The 28,000-nt window shown below is 40.6% G+C and overlaps 2 protein-coding genes and 2 non-coding genes across 4 annotated transcripts in view; 2 read left to right on the forward strand and 2 right to left on the reverse strand.

Moving 5' to 3' along the window:
- Positions 1-13,980, forward strand: part of LOC145445008 (uncharacterized) — a 118,362-nt gene extending 104,382 nt beyond the window's left edge. Inside the window, exons 11-22 of the mRNA XM_080323095.1 lie at positions 345-455; positions 1,282-1,439; positions 2,752-2,889; positions 4,232-4,410; positions 5,880-6,011; positions 6,826-7,011; positions 7,167-7,245; positions 7,311-7,410; positions 8,997-9,201; positions 10,632-10,795; positions 11,332-11,490; positions 12,494-13,980. Coding sequence (XP_080179221.1) covers positions 345-455; positions 1,282-1,439; positions 2,752-2,889; positions 4,232-4,410; positions 5,880-6,011; positions 6,826-7,011; positions 7,167-7,245; positions 7,311-7,410; positions 8,997-9,201; positions 10,632-10,795; positions 11,332-11,490; positions 12,494-12,856 — 1,974 coding nt within the window. The 3' untranslated portion in view covers positions 12,857-13,980. The remainder of the gene's footprint in view (positions 1-344; positions 456-1,281; positions 1,440-2,751; positions 2,890-4,231; positions 4,411-5,879; positions 6,012-6,825; positions 7,012-7,166; positions 7,246-7,310; positions 7,411-8,996; positions 9,202-10,631; positions 10,796-11,331; positions 11,491-12,493) is intronic.
- LOC145445031 (tripartite motif-containing 13-like) overlaps positions 1-28,000 on the forward strand; it is a 412,502-nt gene that overhangs the window by 234,440 nt on the left and 150,062 nt on the right. The window lies entirely within an intron of this gene.
- Trnad-guc (transfer RNA aspartic acid (anticodon GUC)) lies at positions 24,293-24,364 on the reverse strand. The gene has a single exon. It is a non-coding gene; the product is annotated as a tRNA-Asp (tRNA).
- Positions 25,144-25,214, reverse strand: Trnag-gcc (transfer RNA glycine (anticodon GCC)). The gene has a single exon. It is a non-coding gene; the product is annotated as a tRNA-Gly (tRNA).

Consider the following 28,000-nt stretch of genomic DNA (forward strand, 5'->3'; position numbering starts at 1 on the left):
TGGTTGGAATTAGAAATATGACGTCACGTGACGTCATGAGGTTCGCGTTCGCGTTGACACAGAAGTTTTTAAAAAGGTTCGTGTTGACACGAACCTGAACCTTTCAGAGATTCACACCATCGCAGAGGTTCACACCATCCTTACATTGCATGCTCATAAAACTATATATTGTGTTGACACATTCAGGATTCCTTGGATAAGACTGCTTTACATTGATAATCTATCCCATGGTTAAGGATAGGCTCGGTTTGAATTTGTTATGGTAAATTTTGACTGAAAACAGCTCAGGCTGTTCCATTTCTGTTGCCTAACAGCCGGATGCTAACCTCTTCTTTCTGTTTCAGGATTCGGACGACTACGCAATCAGCGTGTTTGCGCATAAAGTCTTGTTGAAAATGTCGGTGGTCCATCATCCCCAAGCAAAGCACGTGAAAACCCAGAAACTGTATCACAAAGTAAGATTTTCAGTTCCGCGTCACGTCCTTAGTCGGGAGCTGGGCACAACGATTTGGCCACCGGGATCATAGTCATGATTGGGTCTTCATCATCATTGGTTTATTAGCAATTTTATCTTCACACCAAGAAAATACTTTTATCAACGAAAAATGTACTTACGATACTTCATTTCCGCTGAGCCTCGAGACCTCGCATAGGCTAACCGTGTTTCATAATCGAAAATACATTTTGCACAAACACACTAAGGACAAATAGATATTTCTAGACTAATTAGAGTGGTGATCTAGTTGTAATCTAATTCACGAAATGTTTCTGAGTTCTAACTCTAATCTGATTTCTAGGTTTTCCTGAAGAGCTACAGAAACGGGCCAGGCTTACTGTACAGAATTTTACCATGCTCATAGATAGATTGATAGGCTTTTATTTGTCATACCAAAACTGTGTAGCTCTAATTCTGATTCTGATCCTATTTAAAAAAATATTGTATGTAGCTTAATAGCTATAATTCTAACACTAGTCTAATTTGGAAAACCGTGTAGCTCTAATTCTAATTCTAAATTACCGGTAATTCTGAAAATATTGTTTCACTATAATTCTAATAGCAATCAAATTTAGAAAAAAACTGTTTAACTGTAATTCTAATGAATATACTGGTTGTTCAACTATGAGCTGGTGGGCAGCGCCAATGCCATGTATCCCAAAATGCCCGTGTCGAGGTGTATATTGTATGTTTTCTGTTTTACGGATACCGGTACCATTATTTATGTGCTCTATAAGTCACGCTCTTATTATGTTCGCGTAACAAGACTTAAATCAACTTTGCAGGCTTTGGCGGCGGTCACGAAGCCTATCATGAACGAAGCCACGTTTCTGACGCAGCACGGGCACTTGCTGTCCGATAAAATTGATGAAAATTGGAAAGATTGGACTTTGCGCGACTCGACTCTGGGCGTGCATTGGTCGTTTTACTCGCGCGTGTTCAAGTGAGTATTTCAAGATCCGCTTGGAGGTTAGCGCTTCGGGCCTTGCTACAACCATCTTTGCAGCATTGTCGTAGGTTTTATCCTTGCATTTATGCATTCACCCGCATAAATATTTCCGACCTAAGTGTTGGAGGTTTGTCTAGGCCCCTCCTCGCCATCTCATCCGTGTAAGCGGTGTCCTATAAAAGCCTTCAAGTGGGGCGTGCTGCGAGTCGGCTGCTACGGAATAAAAATGAAGGAAATTAGCCGGGTGTAAATGACCACAGTAGTCGACAAACACCGTGAATACCGCAAACAACAACCCCAAAATTAGATTGTACTCTACAAAATTAAAGGTGTATTAATTAATTTTGTTATGTAAGAGTGGAAGTAATATAAAAATATAACCTTTCGAGTATGCAGGCAAAACCTATTTGCATACTCCGAAAAAGTAAGAGTACCTCGTTACTGGCTTCCTCTGAGTTGCTCCAATGACTGCTCACACCTCTGTTATTTATTAGAATGAATTACCCTCACTCAATCGTGATATATACATTAGGGCTGTTCAAAAAAAAACTTTTCCTTCAGATTTCACTGGCTATACTTGATAAAATTGTTAGATTGGTTAAAAAAAGGCTGCACACCAACTTTGGCTCCATTCCAACCAGTAGAAGCGAGATTCGTGCATTAGAAAATTTTGAATTTATCATTAAAAAACAAAAACAAAAAAATTTTCAAAATTTTTCTACCAACCCCATAAAATTGTTAACGTGTCAGTACAGATGATGCACACCAAATTTTGCTCAATTCCAACCACTAGAAGCGAAGTTATTGCAGCAGAAAAATGTCTAATTCCATGATTTTATAATTAAAATTTAAGATTTAGTCACCATAAATACTATTTTATTCAAATCCAAATTTTTCTATTGCAATAACTTCGCTTCTAGTGGTTGGAACTGAGCTAAATTTGGTGTGCATCATCTCTACTGGACAGCATAACAATTTTATGGGGTCGGCAGAAAGATTTGAAAATTTTATTTTTTGGTTTATTAATGATAAATTCAAAACTTTCTACTGCACGAATCTAGCTTCTACTGGTTGAAATGGAGCCAAAGTTGGTGTGCCGCGTTTTATTAACCAACCTAACAATTTTATTAGGAAGCCAGTGAAATCTGAAGAAAAAGTTTTTTCTCAACAGCCCTAACATACATACTATTGACAATTTCTGCACCTCCTACATTCAATATCATTTGTCTCCCCAAACAGAAATACCCGCGATTCTCTATGCGTTACTGAGTCACGCTGGGTATTTATTTTATTTCCGTATTCTCAGGATAGCGGTTCAGAAAATTCCGTTGCATGATCCTGGCGAAGACGTTGCCGCGGTGCCATTGCGAATGACCAATGCCGCTCTGCTCTCCGATTTTCTCGCCAATATCGTGTTTAAGGATTACCAAGACGTGGCCGTGAGGTGAGCTGTTATATTTGACTGTTGTTGTATGTTTGTTGTTAAATTGGTACCGACTTCGGTTTCGGGTGAATTGATTCCTTGCCATTCGTCAGGAGCTTGTAGGACCGGGTACAATGATGGAAGGACTCAAATCCGAATTGGGTGTTAATGATAATTTCGAGTACTGAATTGGTCCGTTCGTTGCGACTAAGAGTGAATTTATCAACTAGAAATATAGTGTCGATATATTTGATTAGATAGAGGGGGGATTATGCTGTTTGATACGCAAGATACGTTCCTTTAACTGTTGGGTAGTTCTCCCCACGTTCCTACAATCAAAGCATATCCACTTGAGTAGCCATGACATGATTTTATTCAATTTTCAACGGACTATTTTGATGTAGTTTCGATACACAGGATTTGATTGAGGGTGGGTTATGCTGTTAGATACGCAAGATATGGTCCTTTAACTGTCGGAATTCACATATTACGTTACCTTGTTATGAAGCAGGGAGAAAATCTTTTCTTGTCACAGGAAACATTATTGTCGTATTAACTTACTATCGATTTCAAATACAGCTGAATTCAGCCTTTTACGGTTTTTTTCCAAATGTGAACACCCATGTTCTGTTTACTACGACACCAATGTTTCCTGTAACCCGAAAAGATAGTATCCATGATTCACAACAAAGTAACGTAATATACGAATTCAAGTGGCACGTTGATTGTAGGTATTTGTTGAGATCTACTTGAAGGTTACGGGAACGTATCAAACAGCATATGCCTCTCTCATCCAACACTATAGATCGAAATCGCAGCAATACAATCCAGCGGTTTCTGAATACAATCAGGCTATGACTCAAAATTCTTTCATGTGTAAGTGCTTATTGCTTGATACCCCAACCACGGCATGGTACTTTATGGTACGGGAAATCTCTATACCCCACACCGGTCTCAATCGTTCCACACCATACTTACAATTCTCCATTCTGTAGCAATATTCTTCCATACCATATTTTTTTACCATTTATGGATTTTGCGACAGCGGATCAAATATCAGATTTTCCCGCTAATGTGTGGATCATACTCATGAGCTTTATTAGCTAACATCATGGTGTCCATTTTTTATCAGAGATGACCAGATCTAATGAAGATACAATGCGTGTTGGAGGCCGCAAGTTGTAACCCCTGATTTAAACTCGTAAATTTCTTCAAAATTCCCCATTAACCGTTCCAACTTTCGACATGCCACTCTGGTGAACATATGTCGAACTTAATTTGAGTTGGACGATATCAATCAAATTATAAATCCCACTGTTTCTCGTCAGTGACAAAAACTAAACAACTCGTCTCTCGCGTTCAGAAAAAGGTATCCACCACATTGCCTGATGATTAAATGCCTGATCGCCGACTTACTATGGCCGGACATGACCGGTTTGGAACCATGGTTCAGAAGAACTTCCGCAAACCTGGCAGACTTGGCTTCTCTCTACGTCGAGGCAGTGGAAAGATACCGCGAATGGGAGATATACTCAGAAAACAGTGAGAAAATGCTGCAGCGTGACTGTAGCTATATTCTTCTGCCTAATAAAGGATAAATTATTCGAAGAATGATATAATAATATGATACATTTTGGGGTGAAGAACTTTATTTTACATTTTGATAATAAAAACACCGTGTGAGTTGATCTTCTGTCCAGCAGACATTGTGGGCATACTTGGATATTACGTCACCACTTTGAGATGATTTGTTCTCGAATTTACATTACGGTAGCAGTAATATTAGAAGATATTTCCAAGATATAAAGATATATCGCAAGTAGACATGGAAAACGAAAGATCTGAAAAGCACTCTAAAAGGTTAAAAAGTAGATTCGGCTGAGGGCTTGAGTACTTTTAGTATTATTATTTCGGAGGTAATTTACGCTGCTAACGCAAAATGTTTAATGTAACTAAAAATACGGATGCATTTTCGAAAAAATATTCAGTGGCCGTGGAACAGCCAGGATGGATATTCGCCGGAAGGGGTTAAATTTTTCAAATATTGGTGTGCTTGACGTACTCTTACAGTTTTAATGTGGCTTTACGAGTAAAGCAGTCGCCAAAAATCGCCCCCGTATCAAAGTGGCTAAATGTGTATTAGAAGATTGTGAGCATCTCTAGTGTCCTCCATCGTTTTGTGTTGGTCGCTAAGATACATCCTGTTATTTTGAACGGAAGTAGCCACTTCCGTTCAGTTGTAGGATCATAATACCCCTCGAACAAGTCTACATTTTGTAACTGTTTATCTGAACACTTTTCATAGCTTCCATTTACTACTCCCACATGAAGTAGTACAGTTCTAGCAGAATTGTACGGTATTACTTATACTAGAGTAGCAATTCTACAGGGTTGTAATGACTCGAGTCATGATTCGACTTGACTCGACTTGACTCGAGTCATTTTCTTAAAATACAGAAATGACTTGACTCGACTCGAGTCAATTTGTGTATTGACTCGACTTGGACGCGAGTCATTGCGCGTGACTCGAACCAACTCATACGACTTGAGACCCAGACGGCCAAGACCGACATTTCATTGTAATTTTGAAGAATAGTAAAGTAACCACACCATTGGGGTCTCGTCTATTGGTACTGAACTACTGATACTTGAAAATGCGACCAGAAACAGCTAAATTTCAGGAATATTAGAATATTATAAATGCGAACCATTCGATATCACCAAATAGACCACAGAGTTATAAAAATGGATTTAACAAGATTTTAACTGGAAACTGAGCAGTCAACACAATGACTTCGACTCGGACTCGAGTAGTAATACCATGACTCGAACTCAACCCTTTGCTCCTTGACTTGTACTCGGACTTGACTCCGTGATGGATTGAAAATGACTCGACTTGACTCGAGTGAAAACTATAAAAGTGAGATTGACTTGTGACTCGGAGCCTTGTGACTTGGTTACAACCCTGCAATTCTGATCACATCGTGCTTACGGCCGTGAATGTTTTTCAGACAACCAGCCATGCAACGACATTGAGGACCACAGGTGGAATGTCTTGAAAAATATCGGCCGCATAGTCGCCACCATGGCATCTTGGTGTGTGCTATGCCACCTTCACGACAAGGAACAGGCCAAGCGGACTTGTGAGTGTCGCAGTTGATAGCAATTAGTGTCACCGCCTTTAGGGCTGGCTAATTCTTATGATTCGGATCTAGTAGTAAGAAATGATTGTTTCGGGTACTGAAATTATACCCTCCTCGTCACTAAGATTTAATTTGCCAACAAGAATTATAGCTTCGATACTATTTCCATTGTGTAAGGCTGTAGACCTCGATTATTCATGTCATAACACCCAAATCATACATCACAAAGCTACACAAGCTCGTGGAAATGACATATCCGTGAAGTCATGATCAAATCGCGACATTGTCACAAACATCAATGAAATAGGTTTTGGAATTCGCAAAAATGTGGAAATTCGATTACATTCTTCATTAGAAAGAAACACAACAAAATTTAGGTTCAGTTCGTATCAAGTCAGAATACATTCCCATTTGCACGAGAATGGAAAATGTCTGTACACCGACACCATGCTTGGCTCGTTTCACACTATGGTGTTCTCCCGCAACATATTCACGAAAACCAAAATTAGACTTGAATTTGGTTACCGGCATTTTGTTCGAATTGGTCTAATTAGACTAATTAGAACTAACTAATTGCCCAGGTCTGATCAGTAGTACTTTTCAAAAAAATCATTGAATATCCCAAGCTATTGTCACATTGTCTAAGAAAATCCTTCACGCCAAAATTTGCTCAATTCCAACCAGTAGAATCAAAGTTGTCATATCTTCCCATCTGTTTCCCTGCAAACTATTTACATTGTGCGCACTTGCGCATTGTTTTCTGGCTTGTGAATCACTATACGGTATAATCTACGGTATTTTCCACGCATTTCAGCCGCGAGAACTCTAGAGAGTGAGCTGATCTCCGTGTTCTGCAACTTGCTGACTAGCAAGACCTTTGACGTAATTGAAGTCGCGTTGCAACATCTTCCGTGCCGTACCAGGCTGAAGCTCGCCGTCGCAATGCTACAACACAACTCCGTCGGCGCTCTTGTTAAAGCCGATAAGGATGCAGCGGAAGGTATGCCCTGGCCTATAGTACAGTCGACTCCGCTTGATATTAACAGTTTAGCTCCGCTCACTTTTGGCCGAATCAACCGGAGAAACTGGTTGGAAATCCTACAGTAATTACACTTCACACAACTTCACTTTTTGACACTTGTCTTCATGTTCCAGATGTTTCATTGAAAACAATTGCCTCGCATTTCATGATGTCAATACCGACCGTTCAATCCGGACAGGATAATCAAACTCGGTACGTTGATGATATTACGCGCATTGCGAGCGGATGTTTGTTTTATCATGTTACTCGTGTTGCAGTGCCTCCGACTCCATTGGCAGCCAATCATGGAATCAAGCGAACCCTAATCGGACAGCAGAAAGCGCGTTGCTTTCGAAGCTGATGAAACAAAATCACAAAGTAAGCTGGCTCGATATAATTTTTATATGTTTAACACGTGAATCAAACTCAGAGAACATGTCGCCCTTGACTCATCTCTTGTAGCTTGATTCAAAACAGACGAAGGCCATGAATTCTGCCATTGGCACAGATTTCGCATCTTTGGGAGAGGCGTTCACACTTTCATTTGTGTGCCTTGAGTCGATTTTTATCAACATACTCCAACCTAGTTTGTGCGAACAGAAGAAGCTTGTGTACCATCTAAAAATAGTACATTAAGCTTGAGCAATCTCTTTAATTCACACATGCAAGAATTTTGAGTCATAGTATGATTGTATTCAGAAGCCAGTGGATTGTATTGCTGTGATATCGATCTACGGTGTTGAATGAGAATGGAATACGCTGTTTGATACGTTCCCGTAACCTTTAGGCAGATCTCGCCACATACCTACAATCAAAGTGCCACTTGAATCCGTATATTACGTTACTTTGTTGTGAATCAGGTAGCATATATTTTCGAGTTACAGGAAACATTGGTGTCGTAGTAAACAGAACATGGCTGTTCATCTTCGGAAAACAACCCTACACGGCTGAAGCCAGCTGTTTTTGAAATCCATAATAATTTACTACGACATCAATGTTTCCTGTAACAAGAAAAGATATTCTCCCTGCTTCGCGACAAGGTAACGTGAGAAGTGAATTCCATGGCCCCTTTGATTGTATGTATGTGGGGAAAACTACCCAACAGTCAAAGGAGCGTATCTTGCTTATCAAACTGCATACTCCACCCTCCATCAAATCTGATATATCGAAACCACTAACATAACTCATTACTTTTAACACACTGGCTTTTAGCTAGAAGCAGTTGCCTGCTAATTTTGAAAAAGATATCGGATCCGACAGATTTCGCATCGCTGTGAGCCGTTCGCAATTTCATTTGTGTGCCTTGGAGTCGTCTGTTTCACCTGGTTTGTGCCAACAGAACGAGTTGGTGTACCATCTACAAATAGCACATTGAGCTTAAGCGATCGCTTCGAATCGATCAGGCCTATTCATAATTTCAATGCCGGTGACGTCTAGTTTGGTGCTACGATTTTTGGTATACAATTTTCTACTAATTGCTCACGATTACCCCTGAGGAGTGTCAGCTACGAAGATTCGGATTTATTTCAACACGAATATATTATTCAATTGTACATTGAAGTTCGGGGCTGGAAGAAGATATTTCGTTAATTTTTATATGTACTAGAGGGCGTACTGTGGTGCTGTTCTTTAGCAAGGTCCGGAGGTGGTGCTCGGTTGTATTTTCAGACAACTTCCACTCCTACTTTACATTTTTAAAGGCACTTGACCATTGTGCTGTTGTGATGTAGATAGTAGTTTTTAGATTGGTTTGCATCACTGTTGTGAGTAAAATTATCGGAATATATTTTCGAAAATAGGACCTATTTGCAGTGTTGTAATTGATACTTCTACTTGCATCTGAATATAAATTTAAAACGTTACATCTACTGGAGTAGCGCCGCGGACTGTGGTGATCTTCTCTGGTCAGTGCTGACCACTGCCACTCAATCACCGATAATGACCACTTTCTGTTATTATTCTAGGGAGAGACACCCCTTCACATCGCATGCATACGAAATCAACCGGATAAAGTGCGATGTCTCATAAACCAGACGGGCGTTCGGCCCAACATGCAGGATTTCGCCGGCTGGACGGCTCTCGGCGAGGCGTGTCTTCGGGGTCATGTCGAATGCGTCAAAACATTGCTGACCTTACCGATGAAGCCGTTATCGGACAATAGCAAGAAAGGTACTGTATGTGCTATGAGTAATAAAGCATATGGACCAGGCAACCTGCGGCCGCAGAACGAAATTTGCGCGCCCGTGGACGCGTAATTCAACTGGTATGTGTTGGAGGCTGTCGACATGCAAATTGAATATACGAATTGACTCCCCGGTGTTTCAAAGATTTCAAGTATTATTGAAATTTTCTTCGCGCCAGCCGCGATTCAATGCGGATTCTTTTTTCTATTTTAATATAGTAGCGCCCTTTGTAAGGTGAGCTCAACAGTGGCCTGCAGATGCGAACAGCAGATTACGTTTGGGCGATTCCACCATCTTTCCGCTGTACCGACAATACTGATGGGAGGCCAAGAAATAATAGCAAACGACAAAGAGACTAATGACAATTGGCCCACCCGAAGATGCATCATCATTAATGCCTTGCCCTAAATTTTCGTAAGCACTCCACCATAAACTCTACCGGTGAATCTGATCACATGGGCCGAGAAAGGATAAATATTTGATAGTAATATGTGAAACTACTAATATTAAAGACGATATTCATTCGTGAATCTGAAAAGATTCTCGTGCCTCGGCGCGCCCATAACCAATCCCAGTAACTATTCATAACATGATCACTCGCGGTTTCGGTGCGCATAGTAAGCCGATATGAGAAAGTAGACTAGTCCGGAATTCACAGGTCCACATTGGTAATTGCCGTCCAGTTAGTTCATTACGGCTATACCTTAGAAATGCGGCCGCGAATAAAATTTAAGGTTGGTCACTCCTGATTTAGACTGTGGGGTTATGGCTCAGTATCAAGGTTCCCAAGTCTAGATCAAATCACAGAAGCACAATGATTCCAGCGTTGGTTGGTGGCTAGGGTTACCAACCGTCCTCCTTTAGGATGATTTGTCCTTCTATTTCAGGAAATCGAAAATGTCCTGCGAGAACGCCCAAAATATGATAACCCTATCGTTACGAAGTACTTGAACTTTATCGGAGTACTCAAGCCGGTTTACCCTGCTTGCACCGCTGAAGTCAAGGTCGACAAATTTAGAGATTTGATTGATTTTGTCAAATTTCTAGTGGCAATGAGAACTCACAAAACAAAGAACTGTCTTCATTACGACAACTACAACATCTATACTGCTACGCCATTTTTCTTCAGCCATCCCCTGAATATTGCGCTCTTGAAAAGTCAAATCCCCTCCTGGGGGCGCTGGAGCCAAGGTTAGGAAATCACTGACACAGAATGTCTCGAGTCAATGCAATGATCCGAGTACAAGTCTAGTCAATACATAAGTGGCTCAAGAAAAGTTGAGTCATTACAACCCCATTATGTCCTCACTTGCACCAGTGGTGAACAATGGGACTGAGATATCGATCAACGCCTCCCAATTTTCTCCAATCACCTGACGTAGTTCAAAGTTAAACACACTCGCGACTTTATTTCAGACGTGTATGAAGTCGATCCTGATGCCAGCGACATCGACTTGACGCTGTGTCCGTCAGACGGACAGACTCCGTTACACGACGCGCTGACGAACAATCATTTTGAAGTGGCGTGTATGCTTTTGAAAAAGGGCGGAGTGAAATTGTTGGATATCAAGAATTCTAAGGTCGGTATATAAAAGGGTTGTAACAATTGTCCCGAGTCACAAGTCATTCTGAGTTTTATGTTTTGGCTCGAGGTAAGTTATTTTCAGTTCGCCACCAAGTCAAGTAAAAGTCTGGGAGCAAAGGGCCGAGTCCGCGTCATAGTGTTGAGACTTAAGTCCGAATCTAAGCCATACTGTTCACTGTTCGGTGTCGAGTTCAAATCAGCTTCAACTCTTTTCTGTGAGACTCTTGGATGATAGCGAGGGCCACGGATTCATAATATACTCATTTTTCTCCTCTAAACTTGTTTATTCAAACACATAAAAGACAGTTTCTCATAAAAATTTTCTATCATCGGTCTTAATATAGGAGACTTGAATAAGATATATAGAATGTGTCGAGAAATGCGCAATGACTCCAGTTCAAGCCGAGTAATTACACAAGTTGACTAGAGTTCAGTCGAATCAACCAAAATTGCAGCTCGAGTCATTACAACCTCGTTGGACACCATCGACAAATTAAGAACTAACCAATGAAATGTGTTTCATCACTTCAGAAACTATCACCTCTGGATTGCTGCGCTGACAACAACACAAAAAAGTCTATTCAACAATACGCGAGCGATGTGGCCGCGCAATCTCAAAAGTCATGGGTTTTCAACGAATCTTCAGATGCCATCCTTATGCAGCTGCCGTCTCCGGATATGTACGAGAAGGTAACACATTATGGCAACTTGTGGTAAGAGACATTCTCGACAGACTTGGACAGGGGAACTGCACATTGCTAAGCATAGCTTGGTGTACAGGCATTTGTCATTCTCGTGCTTGTGAGAATGACCTCTTGATTCGATATGAAGTGAAGTTGATTTTTGTTGTACATTGAATTGTCCACCCTGGGTACCACCTAACCCTCGTAAAGAGTTGTTTTGTGTTGCCCAAACAATTACGTTTGCGCTTATTGTATTTTTATGTTGATCCCAACTCATAGGCAGCGCGATAAAGTTATGTCAAGAGTCTGTATAAATTCCTGGATTGGCATAATCAAGGAATATAAGGCGCTGGCGCACACCAATTTCCCTTCCAAAGCCATCTTAATTGCGTTGTGGTACATTAAGCACCTCAATCCAGAGACTGACAACTGGAAAAATTTCAGCCTTTCTGAATAAGAAAGAATTATAGCTACACATTTTTTTTTACCAAGTTAGATAAAAATTTGAAATATTAAATTCGTAAAAGCTGGTAAATTGTATTATTTTCTGAATAAGAACGAAATACAACAAAATCAAGTCTATATCAAATCAAATTTAAATATCATAAGCACGAAAATGGCAGATTACTGTACACCAAGCTTGGCTTGTCATGACTATACAGTTCTGCTGCAGCATTTTAGGAAAAAACAGAAATCTAAAAACATTTCACAAATTAGATTAGAAGCACATTACCAGCATTTTGCTATTACTAGTCTAATTATGTAACTGGAATTATCTAGTTTTCCAATTATGGTGGTGGTAGGGGCATTTGGTAACTGGTTCATTGCCTAGGGGGGCGTTCTGCAATAGAGTTTGGGATATACTGTAAGATAACTCCTGACGTGTGTCAGCCTAAAATATTCGGGTTTATGTCAATATGAATATGCTATTCATTGGAACATTGAAGTTCTATACATCCTCGAGTCTCTAGAAAGATTCTGTCACACTATCAAACGCCGCTACATTCCAGATTGTGCGCGGGACATCCTCTTCGCCCGCGCAAGGTTGGCGTCAACGCGTCGTCTGGTGGTCTAATCTCATGTCTTTCCTAATACGCGAGTACGCCACCCATTCCGGTCTGCTAGTGGCCGCCAGGATCGTCGATATCCCAGAGCTTTGGGACGAGCAATCGCGCGAGCACGGCAGCACGCTTCTGGAGATGACAGATTACGCGAACGAGATGATTTATTGCTACCGTTGGCGGGAATGCTGGGGTACTTACTCTGATCACTTGCGGAGGCTGTTAGGTGCGGGAAATGTATCGGGTGTTGTGGCTGATGTCGACTCGCCGATTCCTTTTGACTTGCTGCCTGGAGAGGTTCAGGAGACTTGAATTTACGCTGTGGGACTATGGCATGCGATTTTTCGAGCATGTTGTGTCTCTTTTTTGGTATGTGTCTTGGCTTTCGTGTGAGCGATGTGGAGGCTTGACCGACTGAGGGTTGCCATACATAATTCTGGCTGTGAAGAGTTCGAATATGAACCCATTATGCGACCAGAACGAATACAGTGCCAGTTTTACATCACGTTAAAGACTGTTCGACCTCTGTACGACCATACCTATTTCATTACACTTTTTGACATTCCCGCAGGTTGATCACGACTAAACGAAAATATCATCTCCAGTAACGTCCGTAGTTTTGCTGTACTACATGTTTCGTATGCTGAGATACCACCAATCAAGGTTTCAAGGCTTCCACAGCGTGAAATAGTAACGACCCTGTAATTTTTGTTGATTAATTAACTCGTAGTGGATGGGGGCGTATAAATGCAGTAATATAGATCAAAAGGCGGGATTTTCGTACACCTCATAAATCGGATTTTACCACTCATGACATCATTATGCTCTCCTTTCCAGAAGTGGTCAGTAGCGGTCAGCAGATTCAAGTTTGGTTTAGGCAAATGTACTATTTACAATTTGGAATAATGGAAAGTAGCTTTGGGAACAATTTGAATCGATGTTATGAGTGAAATTGTCATCACAACCGGTCGAATTAGCCACGTATCATGCTGGATATATGTCTTCAAGCATTGGACCTATTTCGTGTTAGTCGTGCTGTTTTGAAAGTACCAGCTCCGATTTACTGCCAAAATTAAAAAATCCCATGACCAAATCTACTTTTAGAAATCACTTGAATACTTTTCACACCTACATCTTGTGCATCCACTTGAAGTAGATTTTGATGTGTCTACAAGATTGCTACTCCTTCTTGAGTACCAATGTTGATTGCTACGACGTTATCTGAGGTTAATACGGGCTCGATTGCCCTGTCGCCTCGCTTACACGCTCGTTTATCGCCGATAAGTGTTTTGTTGTTCGCCTCTACGTCCTCGAACGCACTCGTTTTGCTATTTTCAATCATTTCTGCTGTGTGAGTTTACTGTTTACGTTGCGTGTTCAATGTTCATTCTTTACTCAACTTCTGGGCACTGGAAATAAATATTACAGATCGACAACGTTCTCGATGTGAATTTCATAGGGCCAAAGTGACGCAGGGTTGTTACCAAGTCACAAGGTCCCGAGTCATAAGTCAATTCTAGTTTTCTAGATTTGATTCGTGTCAAGTCTCTTCACCATCGAGTAAGTCCGAGTCCAAGTTAGGGTTCGAGTCCGAGTTATTCTGTTCGCTGTTCAGTTTCGAGTTCAATCCTGTTCAACTCACCTCTGTTTGGGTTATATTGAATGCGTCGCATTCAATAAATATTAATTTCCCTCGCTTCAACAGCTTCTGGTCCTATTGTACAAACACCAGGACTGATAGACGAATTTATCAATAATGTGGTAGCTTATATTCTTCCAAGTTACAACAAAATGCCTGTTTTGGCCGCCTGAGACTCGAGTCGATTCGTATGACTGGGTTGAACCATGCGCAATGACTCGAGTGCAAGTCGCGTCAATGCACAAATTGCCTTCAGTCGAGTCGAGTCTCTTTCTATATTTTAGAAAATGACTAGATTCTAGTTTAGTCACCGAAAATCGCGACTCGGTTTGAGTAATGACTAGGGCAAGATGTTGCAGTCAAATCCGTGGAAAGTTGCATTTATTTTTCACAAAATTTGCACTAGAAAGTTGCATTTATGGACAAGTTCCTTGAAGATTTTATAGTATGAGATACTCGAATCGATCCGTAACCAAGGCACTGTAGCAAAACTCAGTGTTGGCGGCTTCAACAAAATCAATGGCCTGAATAAATTGACCCAGTGAAAATATAATTTTCGGCGGTTTAGCCCAAGTATACGTCAAATCAGAAAGGACCTCAAATTTCAACGACAGTGAAATAATCAAGCGATCTATTTATAGATAGTGCCAAATATATCCAGTAAAATGTTTGTTGCATGAAAAATCGAAAAAGTTGCATGAAAAGAATGAAGAAAAGTTGCAATATAAGAATCCTCCAAAAAGCTTAAAACACCATACTACATAACTTCTGAGTATTTAGGAAGCTGTAAAAAAGTTGTAAAAGTCGCAAAAACTTGCCCTAGCAATGACCTAAAGTCACGCCGTGGTACTGTTATAGATGTAGGCCTACAAGATCAGGACAGGAATCCCGAACAGGATTGCATCCTAATATAGCGTATCACTCAACGATTACGTCGATTTGTTTATTACCCTTGCTGATTATCGTGAAGTGAATGGTTTTTCGCACCTCGGTACGCGCGACCATTAAGTTAATCGCTGAACGTTATCTATGGCCTGGTATGAAACGTCATGTAAACGATTTCGTCCGTTATTGTCAGCAGTGTCAACAATCTAAAATTTATAGGCTTACTCGAACTCCAATCAATAATCTTCCCTTCCGAACGCTTTCACACGATTAACGTGGACATGGACATATTGTCACTCCCGAATAGTTGCCGCTAATCGTATGCTCTGATGTGTGTTAATCGCTTTACTCGCTGGCCTGTATGTGTAAATGTGTTCCCATGATGGACATTCGTGCTCACACTGTTATCGATGCGTTTAGTTTTGGCTGGCTGTCGAATTTCGGCTCACCCCGTAAAGTGATAACAGACAGAAGAAGTCAGTTCGCACTGACATCGCATGAATGGACTCAGTATATGCAATTCTTAGGTATTTTCCATTTCACAAGCTTAGCGTATAAACCGGAACAAAATTCTCTTGTCGATCGCTATAACAGAACTTTGAAAGCCTCCCTCCGTGCATTAGAAAGTCCTCATAATTATTATCATCATTTAGGCTCAATTGTTTTAGGGCTACGATGTTCTGTCAAGGAAGATCTCGGTTATTCACCAGCAGAGCTTGTCTATGTCACTTCCCTTCGATTATCTGGTCAATTAGTCAATCCCTCATTCAGTGGTATTAACGCTGATGATTTCAACTACGTTGGTGAAATAAAACGCTTTTTCTCAGCGTTGGGCGACCGAGTTTCATTCGAATCAAAAATCACACGTTCCGAAAGATTTAAATAATTGCACGCTTGTTTTCTAACGGATAAATGGTCACCGTAGATCCCTCGATCCGGTTTATTCAGGCCCACATCAAGTTTTGAGACGCACTCATAAATGTTTCACAATTCAAACGAATAAGGGTCAGTATGACGCCTCAACCGACAGGCTTATATACCTGGCAGACTTCCCATCGATCGTCTCGACGAATTGACGCCACCGCAAGCTGATATTTCGCGAACGAACTCTGTGTCGGCCAGTGGCCGTATTATTCGTACTCCACATCACTTGAATGATTTTGTGTTGACACCAGTATTGAAAATGGATATATAGCGTGTTATTACTCGTTCACTTTCCCGTCATCACTTGTATTTTTCGCTGCAGGCTTATTCATCTCCTGTACGTCTTATAAAGCGTACCGAGCCTTTCACATTGTAAAGTGCATCTTTATCGCTAAACGCATCGTTTTGTCGTTTATAGCTTTACCAGATTACCACCATACCCACCTCGCTCACTTTAGTTCTGGTGGTTAGACCATTAGAGTAGTACTCGTATTCGAATCTTAGTCTGTATTCACTACCGTGTCATGCTGGTAGAATCCTTCACTATTAGTTGAATCGTTGACTGATGGGGTGTCTAATATATTCTAAAGCTTTTCTCAACCAGGGGGCAAAGCGACGGAAGATATTGATTTTATGGGATTATCATATCATTTGATTGCTCCAGTTGATGCATTTGGCGACGGTTAAAAAGTCAGTATGTACTTCAGCATTGTGGCATAAAGTGGCCCGAGTTGTCGCTTGGGTAAAGGGTATCGTGTACATGTACATTAATATATCAATTCACTGAAATGTAGGGTTGTAACTAGCAATGTGACGTCACGTGACGTCTCGAGGTTAGCGTTCGCGTTCACACAGAACCTTTAAGAAAGGTTCATGTTCACACGAACCTGAACCTTTCAGAGGTTCACACAATCCCTATTAGCCACCCAACGAATCATAATCCGAAAATCACACAATTCTTTTCAAATTTTGTCAGTGATCTCGACCTATATCCTTCTTTACTTAACTTGTAAAAGTATAAGAGCTACTCCCGGTTGCCGCCCACTGATCTGAATCTAAATTTACTTGGGCGACGAGTTTGTATCACGTATGTGTGCTGCGATTTTATGAGTTTTAGATTGCGAAGTCTCGCCGGCCTTGGATTCTTTCGGGCGGTGATCTCAATGGAACTGATACCTAATTGGTTTATTTCTACTCTCATAATATCTTGTATGTGGTGAACTCCAAATCTTCTTCGTACTCTTTTACAATTGCTGGTTGCATATCCATTCGAAGCCCCTTTTTGTTCATACGATCGCAATTAATGAAGGCTAAACGTTAATTCACTGAATGTGTGGAATAAATCGATATTTGACAACTTTCAATCCATGCGATTAGTACAGAGCGAACATGATGACCTTATTTCTGGTTTATAAACACGCGGTACGCAATCGCGGATATTTCGCAGCGACCGACATCGCGCAGATTGGTCTGTAGATCGTAGTATCGCTTATCAAGAAAATAGATCTGACAAAATATGACTACCATTGGCTGAGCCTAAAGTGAAGTCAGATATGATGACTGGCTTTTCGAGACTTCGACGCAAAAAAGGCCGCAAAGAATGCAGCGACAATAATCAGAACACAACACGTGCCTACTATCCCTACTTGATAGATGAAATCGATTATATCGCACGTTGTTTGAGGCACCTGAGCTTGGCGCAGCGCCCAGTAGGCTATATTCAATGAGAGGCAGCGACTTTCATAAGTTCACGTGCCATAGAAACAGAGCGTCCAAAACACCGTTAATATAAAACACTTGCTCGTCTTACACATATTACAGATGGAATAATGCAGGTACTATTTCACCGCCTGATATCAATATTAGATAGACAATCGCCTGACGTTTTCAACTTTACCGCATGACATATGTGCACATCTGTCAGGAGGTAAAAAGTCTTCACATACATACACTTCTTGTGCTTTTTGAACATTTAGTTAGATGAAGGTTAGCAGTGTCGGTACATTGATTTTGTACTATTGTTGAAGCTTCAGATCAGATTTGGACATAGCAAGTCAGAGCCTATAGCCACATCATATAGACAAGAACACATGGACATTAGAGCTCTTCAAAAATGAATTTTTTTCTCAAATCGTACTGGCTACTTGATAAAATTGTTACGTTACCTAATTTAAGCCTACACACAAAATTTGGTTCAATTCCAACCAGTGGAAGCGGAGTTATTGCCGTCGAAAAATTTTGATTTGAATAAAATAGTATTTACGGTGAGCACAACTATAATAAATAAACAAGGAATCGGTCACGGTAAATACTATTTTATTCAAATCCAAATTTTTCGACGGCAATAACTCCGCTTCCACTGGTTGGAATTGAACCAATTTTCGTGAGCATCGTTTCTATATATAGCCTAACACTTTCATGGGGTGAACAGAAAATTATCCTATTATTTATTATTTGTTTTTATAAAATAAATAGAAACTTTCTTTTCCTGTAGCAAAGTGGTTACTGACTGGAATTGAACCAAATTTTGTGTGTAGGCTTAAATTAGGTAACCTAACAATTTTATCAAGTAGCCAGTACGATTTGACAAAAAAAAGTCATTTTTGAAGAGCCGTAATGGACATATCCTAAAATAACTCTAATTATATTATTAGCCAGACTCATTGTAAATGTCGTTGTCAACATTACTATGTCATAAATAGTGCAAGAACGCCCATTGCATGTTTCAGGAACAGTTTTGCTTTTAGAACTTAGGTGGTATTATGAAGTTATGTCTGAAGATTATTTTTTGGGCTATGATATTTGCCGTGACAATGGGATGGAGGTTCAAATTCGACAGCAAGCTACGAGACCGTGCACCCCCCACCACACTTCCGCCATTCTGGAATGGCGGTTGGTAAGTTTAGGCTATTATACGACATATATACACATTCACATTGATTGCTTGGTGGGCTTGATATACATCGTCATCGCTGTGTGCCTATATTCTTCAATTCGAATTTATATAGTGGTAATAACATTATAACATACTAATCAGGGATTCCAGTCTTTTCGTCTTTGCAATAGGGATAGGCTATACAGTATACACGTGACATGGTGTAACGAGCTGGTAGGAGGATGTCCAAAGGACCAAGTACGTTCTGTCAATCTAATTAGACTTCGGCCCACTGATATTTCCAGTGGGGACGGTACAAACCAGTGACGAGCGGTTAGGAGAGGCAAATGAGGCGGTGCCTAAACGTCAGGACGAGGAGGAGACGAGTGTGAATTCATTATAGCTATTTTTTATCGATGTTCAATGTTCATGAATGATTAAATTTGGAACATTTTACACACAAAATGCAAGAATTTACATAGTTATTGTTCGAAAATATAGTGCGAAAGGAGATATGAGGCACGGGTGTAGCACAGATGGGCCAAGGCTCACGTGTGATAGTGCAATTCATTATAGACAGCTCAGAATGTTTAATAACTGGTACAATCGAATGCTATTGTCGGCCTGATTGCTAAAATATAAACATTAATAATGTCGTTGACACCAATTTCTTAGTCAGTAACTTAGAGCAGGAAACAACACCTGAACCATTCTTGTAGCATTCCCGTGCGTGCCTGCAATCTGCATTTGTGATTTCTAAGATACCTATGATATAGGCCGTGAATATATCTCGCGTACATTACGGCGGTCCTCTGTTCCTAGCAAGTCGCCACAACAACAGTCCAATCCCTGCATCCACGGACTCCGTTCGCGTGACCGGAGTTTCAAGTGCAACATAGTGGCGAATAAGCATATATGTGATAACTAAACCAGGTCAGCTTCAAACAATACCAAACATGATTTCGGTGAATACCGGAGTACTGGACAAGTGGACATGTATTGCGTGTATTGTAAACACTGTCATTGATATGCCAAAACATTGAATCCAGTGACACAATAAATTTATGGGACACTCAACATTTATGTACCGTTATTTCATAATAATGATTTCGCGGCTGTAAATTTTTAAACCCAATCCACAGAGTAATGCGCAGCATTAAATTCGCGATTCATTGCTGTAGTGCCGTGTATTTTCACCCGAAGTCGATAACTGATCATAAATTGCAATTATGGCTATTTTTATGTTACATTATTATAACCCTCCGCAATACCGTATACCCACATCCAATAATGCACATTAGTCCGACTTCGCTAGATACTCTTATGAACGGCATATGGCATATGATTCAGGTGTAATAGTTGTGACTCCACCATTAACTTTCAATTAATATATAATCGAAATTATCATCGTGTCTGTTACTCGTGGTTTGCTATCATTGGCAATTTATCAACGCATCAACGCCTATCTGCATTGTAAATTCTATTCGTAGCGAGTGGTATTATGCAATTATGGACTTTGTCTTTATTATAACTTTTGTGTTCCAGGTGGTAAAAGCGAGACTGGAAGAGTCGAAGGCACCAATGGGAAAAATATATATAGGCTACTCAGAAGCCGCATTGTGTCTTTACTAGTCCCTCTTTATTTTAAAATAGACTCGAAAATGTATAGCATCAGTGGCAATGTAATTCTATCTGTGGATGTAATGAATTGATATAAAAAAGATTGCTGAATAGTTAGCACACCGAAAAATTTCAGAAATCCTAGTTCGACAACGTATCACAGGATGTTATCGCTTCAATCTTATCGAAATTCACTTACAGAATATAGGGTATCACACAGATAAATATACGATTGTACTGTACACTCTTAGCGCAAAATTGTGTATTCAGAGTTTCACACCCGTTTATACCACCCGTGATATACAGTTGCGAATATACACCCGTGGTACAGGAAATCTGAACCTACCTCAGACTTACACCGCGGTATAAATCAAACACAACATTTTTATCCAAATGATGCTTGCTCATATGAGATATGGACAGAGCAGCACCGTAACTGCCGCACCCCAAACCCCCCAATTTGGGGGGGGGGCGAGCTCGAAGGGGGCCCAAAATGATTGCGTTAATTAGCATAAATCATAGAGTATTTTTTGAATATTTAGGCAATTATTTCAAATTTCGAATTCAAGCTGCCATTTATCTTTATTATTGGGTATTGGGCCATTACCGCGCCACGACCCACCAAGACATACAATCAAGTTTTAGGCCATATAACATGCGACTCCAAGAAGTGTGCCAGAGCGATGGGCAGCGAGAGCGAGAAAAGCTTGGCCGAAAAGGTCTATGCCCTTATGCAGACCAAAGACTTCGCTATATATACAAAATACATGTAGGTTTGATTGTCCAAAGGCGCGTAAATGACTGGCGCCGAATGTTCCTGTCTTTGCAATCTGAACCTCACAAGACAAATACCATCCCGCTGAGAAAAATTTTATGCCACTGAAGAAATAGCCTACCAATTTGAAATCGTGTGCGTCTCTTAGTTTAGAAGCCTACGTTTGGGCGGTTCTATATTTTTTGATATAGCAGACTGGAAGTCACGAAATAACATCATGTAACGAAGTCATATCAACGGCTCCGTCCGTCCGAAGATGTTTAATCATTATTTACGGGCCCTCCCGTTTTCAAGACACTAAATTCAGCTCTACCGGTAAATCTAATTACGTGAGTAGAGTGGACAATAAATTGATAGCATATTATATATGCAATCGCCGATCTCATTGACCGATTTTATCATAAATTATCGAAAATGTTCGCGCTTCGCGCTGGCTAACAATACAGTACAGGTAATTGCGTGACAAACGCGCACAACGTGATGGGAGGGGGGTCGTTTTATCACCCTATGGGAGCCCAAGACCCACGTTTTGGGGGCCTGACGAGGTGCTGTTTCGTTCCTGCCGACGTGTATACGCCCGAAGATGTTTAATTATTTTTGAGTCGTCCTACCTTTTCAAACACACCTCACTCAGCTCTACCGGCAAATCTGATTACGTGAGCAGAGAGAAGATAAAAATTGATAACAATATAGATGCAATTCCGGATCATACTGACCGATTCAGTCACGAATTCTATAAATTTCCCGCGGTTCGTGCGCTCAGGCGACAAAAGCTGATTCACTAAACAAACTCCTAACGCATATCATAAATAGCGGTAAACAGGGTATCGCCGAAGGGGGTCTGGGGGGCTTCGCCCCCCAGAAGTTCGGTCTATAACCCTACGGGGGGCCCACGACCAAAGTTTTGGGGGGGCTGGCGAAGTGCTGTTACGGCCCTGTGTGTACTCTACGCATACAAAGCGAATTTGATTACAAAATCCCGGACCTATTCGTAGACGTGCGGCTACAATGCAACCATGAATGTTTGAGATTCACTATCATCTGGAACCATTTCCAGGGCATCAGATGTCACAGGGACGAATATGCACAAATGAAATTAGAGAGAGAGAGCGAGACCTACATCAGTGAAGTCATAGCCTATATTAAATGTACACGATAACTAGCGACGACTCTGGCCATATAATGCCGCAATGCTGGAGTCCATATTGACGTTTTGAACGTCACCAAAGGTATCAACTGGGGCATTCAAATGATATATTAATCCAATAAAATCCTTATCTGCCGTCGCTTTGCCAACAATTTCGACGGGGACATGCAAGGGAATATATGAGCTTATACGCCTTAGCGTTCTAGGCCAGACCGTACAATGTATTCGGCGTCTGGGTGTATTGCTATACGTTGATATTGAGTAGAGTCTAAAACGGGTTTCTGTACTTGCTACCGATATTACCCCATTAACAAGTTATGCAGCAGTAGTCAAGACCCCAATCGCATGGATTTGGATTTTATGATACAATAAACATATGAAATCAAGATTGACCAATTACGCCTGCCAGATTCTTCACATCAGACAACGATATCAATTTCATGGATTGGTTGAATATAAGCATCATTTGCTGACTATACATGTAGAAGTAGTGTATTTCGCTCTTCGTGTTGACTTTTTCTGCTGCTAGCGCCATGGATAGAGTGGTCCGAAGTTGAAATACAAAGAAGTTCAACCAAAGATGTTATAATGACGTGAACAATTGTAATATATGAAAAGGGTTCACAGTGCAGAACCTACGAGGTTCGTTTGTGAACGTGAACCTCTAAATTTCTGATGTTCACACATAGAAAGCGAACGTGAACCTCTCGTTCACACCATCCCTAGTTGAGACTTTATTTTCGTCCAACCGAGTTCAAACATAGTATTTCAGTTGTTTTCAACATTTTTATGGTCGTGACTCACTTTCTGTTTTGAAAATACTCCGTGGCCCATCTCTTAGTCCTGCTCAAAATAGTGGAATTTTGCCTTATGATGCAATGTAATGAAACGCTACTTCGGAGATGACCAGCAACGCGAGAAACTCGTCTCGTAAACTTGTTGATCCTGATTTGCATATTGGTACCTTTTGCAAACCCGCTGAATTTTGCGAGAATCGTCGATTCCCCAATCATCGTTTCCCTGGCAATATGCTGAATCGTATCTTCTTCTCGCCAAAATTATAGTAAGGCTTCTGGCATGAACAATGAACATATTCCACCAGCCACCACCGAGTAAAGAGCCAATTCCTTACTTGATTGCCATCAAACTATACGAAAATCATCCGCGTTACCGAGTTATGTAGGCCTACTTATCGTACAAAGATCGCTCATACTCAACGCCGACTTCAACCACTTTATTCTCACAACATTGTTACTTTTGGATATCTTGGTAGTCGTATCGTAGGGCTGGGCAAAATCGAGTGCCTGAGTGATTCGATTCTGAATCACGTATTATGCTTCGAGTCGAGTCGAGTAATCGAGTATCACTCATTATGACGTCACAACACAATGTAATATTTCAAAGTTCAAATATGTACCTTTTATGCACCCACAAAGAATATAATACCTGTTATATCCATCACATTTAAGATACTTTGGTATGTTTTCGACCATACAGGTTTCATTGCACTAGTTGACAATGTTGTTGACTTGTTGGATGATCATGACTTCGGAAATGTGCAATTTTCGTAGCTTGGTAGGCTACTATATGTTTCATATGCTACAATACGGTCAATCGCTGTTTCAAGGCTTCAGCAGGGAAAATTGGTATCGAAACTATAATTCTCATTGATAAATTAACTTTCAATGGCGAGGAGCGTATAATTTCAGTACTCGAAAAAACTGTCTTTTACTACTCGACTCGAATCATTAAAATTAATACTCGATTCAGATTCGAGTACTCGAATCATTTTGCCCAGCCCTAGTCGTATGATTTCCACTGTGTCACTGTATATGTTATGCTATCAATTCTACAACGGGAATGTTGTGAATGAAAAATAACTGCTCCCCGTCGGGGAATCGAACCCCGGTCTCCCGCGTGACAGGCGGGGATACTCACCACTATACTAACGAGGAGGCGGATGGGGTATCTGATTATTCAGTTTTAATCGCGATAAAACAAATGAGAGAATTGAAGAATTCATCTAGCGTAAATGACAAAAAATGATATACGTCCTCGATTGTCGTGACCGCCAATCACAATTCATTGGACATTTCGTCATAAATTAACTAGTGTTATTTTTGCGGTCATAATCTTAGAAAATGGCTGCAAAATCCAGCGGGATAGCAATATATACGGATATGTAGAGATATATTTATTGATACGTCAGACCGATGGTATGGTATATGGAAAATTGTAATTATGTTGGAACGAGTGAGGCGGTTATGGAATAAAGAAATTAGCGCTTCCATTCCATACCATACTATGCGATGATAATCACGCCCTGCAATCTGCATTCAAAAATTAGACTTGTTATTAGTAAATTTAGGCTCCTATTGGTTGCGATTATAATACAAGCAATGCAAATGTTGGAAAGGATACAGGGGGTAATGCGTAAGTAAAAGGAGAATATGTGAAGGAATAATCCCTTTTCAAAGATGTCGTACGGTTGGTCCCTTATGGATGTTGGCATAGTTGGTATACAAATACATATGATTGGTATCGTGTTCCAATTCCAAGTAACCGGACCGACTATAGGGATCAATTGGTTTACGAGACTATTTGTAATAGGTTTCCCTCGTTGCTTTAATTGTAGTCGAATGTAGTTACAACCATCGCGAAGTAAATTATCGTGATGGAAGAAAAATGTCTTCGGTATTGTGAGTTGTTGTGTGGCGACGTCCTGAAATAAAAATGCATTGGCCGGGAATCGAACCCGGGCCTCCCGCGTGGCAGGCGAGAATTCTACCACTGAACCACCAATGCGACAGCGATGTTACTGTATAGTTTGAATCTCTGTAAGTGCGGTAAAACTGCCTCCACACAACAAAGGCGGAAAAAGGAAAGGAACTTTCCCTTAATGAGTACAAATTACTTCGTGGAGATCTGCGCTTAATATCGATAAAAGCTCGTATTGTAAACTCGTTGATCCTAATTTGCCAAGCATCGATTTCCTGCCAATACGCAGAATGATATCTTGATGCGCGCTAAAAATAGGAGCCAGGTCTACATCTCAGCAGACCCAGTTATTCTTGTACTTGAATGCTCTAGAAATATATGAAAATGTATTCTTGTTAACGAACCATGCATTTCCTGACCTCGCACACTCAATACAGATTTCAAGTCATGGTTTCTCCGGATATTGTAGGGTAGAAAATAATATATAATATTATATATTTACTCTCAAATATTGTTGAGACATGATTTGCACTGTGTCACAATATAATGTGTTATCATTTGCACATCTGAAGTGTGGCGATCGCAAAAGCCTCTCCCCGTCGGGAAATCAAACTCCGGTCTAACGCGTGACAGGCGGGGATACTCACCACTATACTAACGAGGATACGCCACGGGGTCTCTAATGTTTGGATTAGACCGTGATCAAATAATGGAAGAATTAGGCCAACCCAGATATATGGAAGGATAGTGTAAATACTAAATCTCCATTGTCATATTTGACAATCACAATGCATTAGCTGTCTCGTCATATAATGCCTAGTAGGGATGGTGTAAACGTGAGGTTCACGTTCGCGTTCTGTGTGTGAACCTCGGGAATTTAGAGGTTCACTTTCACAAACGAACCATGGTAGGTTCGGCACTGTGAACCTTTTTCATATATTACAATTTTCACTACATTATAACATCTTTGGTTGAAATTTGTTGCAATTCAAATGCGGGTCACTATGTGCGTGGCGCTGGTAACATAAAATAAATCAACACTATACGAGCATGCACCTTGACCATCTCAAAGATTTTACTTGCTTGTTACAAAAGTTTGCTCGAATATTTAGTGATTGTCTGCTGTGAGCTTGACCAGCAATCACACAACACCAAGAGCGAAATACGCTACATGCGAGTAGTCAGCGAATGATGCTTATTCAATCAATCAATGAAATTAATATCGTTGTCTGATGTAAAAAATGTAGCAGGCGTACAGGGGTCAATCTTTATTTCATATCTTTATTGTATCATGAAAACCAAATCTATGCGATTGGGGTGTTGGCTACTGCTGTATAACTTGTTAATGGGCTAACATCGGTAGCAAGTAGAGAAACCCGTTTTACACTCTGATCAATATCAACGTGGCAATACTCGGACGCCGAATACATTGTCCGGTCTGGCCTATAGACCGCTAAGGCGTAAGCTTATATTTCCTTGCAAGTCCTCGTCGATATAGTTGGCAAAGCGACGGAAGATATTAATTTTATGTGATTCTTGTATCATTTGATTGCCCCAGTTGATACATGTGGTGACGTTTAGAACGTCAATATGTACTTCAGCATTGAGGCATATTGTGACCCGAGTCGTCGCTAGGCCTATCGTGTACGTACGTACATTAATATAGGCTATCATTACACTGAAAAGTAGGGTTGGAATTAGCAATACGATGTCACGTGACGTCATGAGGTTCACGTTCGCGTTCACACAGAACCTTTCAAAAAGGTTCGCGTTCACACGAACCTCAACCTTTTAGAGGTTCACACCATCCCTAATACCTAGCATTATTTCATCGGAAATTGTCATTATATTTGAGTATACAGAGATATATATATTAACTCGTGATAACGTAAAAATCACATTAGCGGTTGGAAATAGAAGAAAAAAACTTAACGGTGTGTGACAGGGTGGGATCGATACGAGACCGGGTAGGTGCAACTGATATAAACACGGCCTACATTTAAAAATTACTATTTGTTATTTATAAATTACATTGTGGGCGCTTGGGATCATAATACGAACAATACAACTTTTAGATAGTATAAACGGGTAATGTGTCAGTAAAAGGAGAAGAGGTGACGGAATAATAATTTTAGAAGACGTGGTACGGAAAGTCTCATGTGAATGTTTGCATAGATTGCCAGATAAAAGGACCAAATCAGGATATATCAGGTTACGAGACCATTTGTTAGCTTCTCTCGTTGCTTAAATTGTAGTCGAAACTAGTTACTGATCCCTGCACAGTAAATTCTCGTGATTAAAGAAAAGCTGCTCCGGCATTGTAAGTGTGACAATCGTGAAATAAGTATGCGTGGCAGGGAATTGAACCCGAGCCACCCACGTAGCAATCGGGCATTCTATCACTGAGCCCCAATGCGCCGCAATTTCGGTCATTAGTATTTTTAAACCATCCAAAGCAATTGAACATCGATTTATTTGATATTCTTATATTCAATTTTTTTCCTAATGGAATGAAATGATTTAATGACTTCGAGTGATGCGTTATGTCAGTCAGAAAAGCTGTCTTTTGCATAAATCACGCCGATTTGTCTCTTTTAATTATATCCGTACTGCTGGTAACAACTAGGCTACAGGAAGCGTGGGAGGACTCATTTCCCCCTAAGACACCAGATTCCTCCGTACATTGTCCAGTATACCCTGAACTTTCCAACCGCATCACCAGAAAACTGATCTCTCTATGTCCCAATGCGTGAGCAGTGAGCATGTATAAAATTGATTGGTTTTTATCTCAGTGTCCATTGTCACTTTGAAGCCTCCACCCCTAAGCTTACCGTACAATTGATGCAAAGTGAGGGGATATTAGACGAAATTTG

This window comes from Botryllus schlosseri, chromosome 8, assembly GCF_051294905.1.
Source record: "Botryllus schlosseri isolate E-star chromosome 8, Bs_hap1, whole genome shotgun sequence".
Classification (NCBI taxonomy): Eukaryota; Metazoa; Chordata; class Ascidiacea; order Stolidobranchia; family Styelidae; genus Botryllus; species Botryllus schlosseri.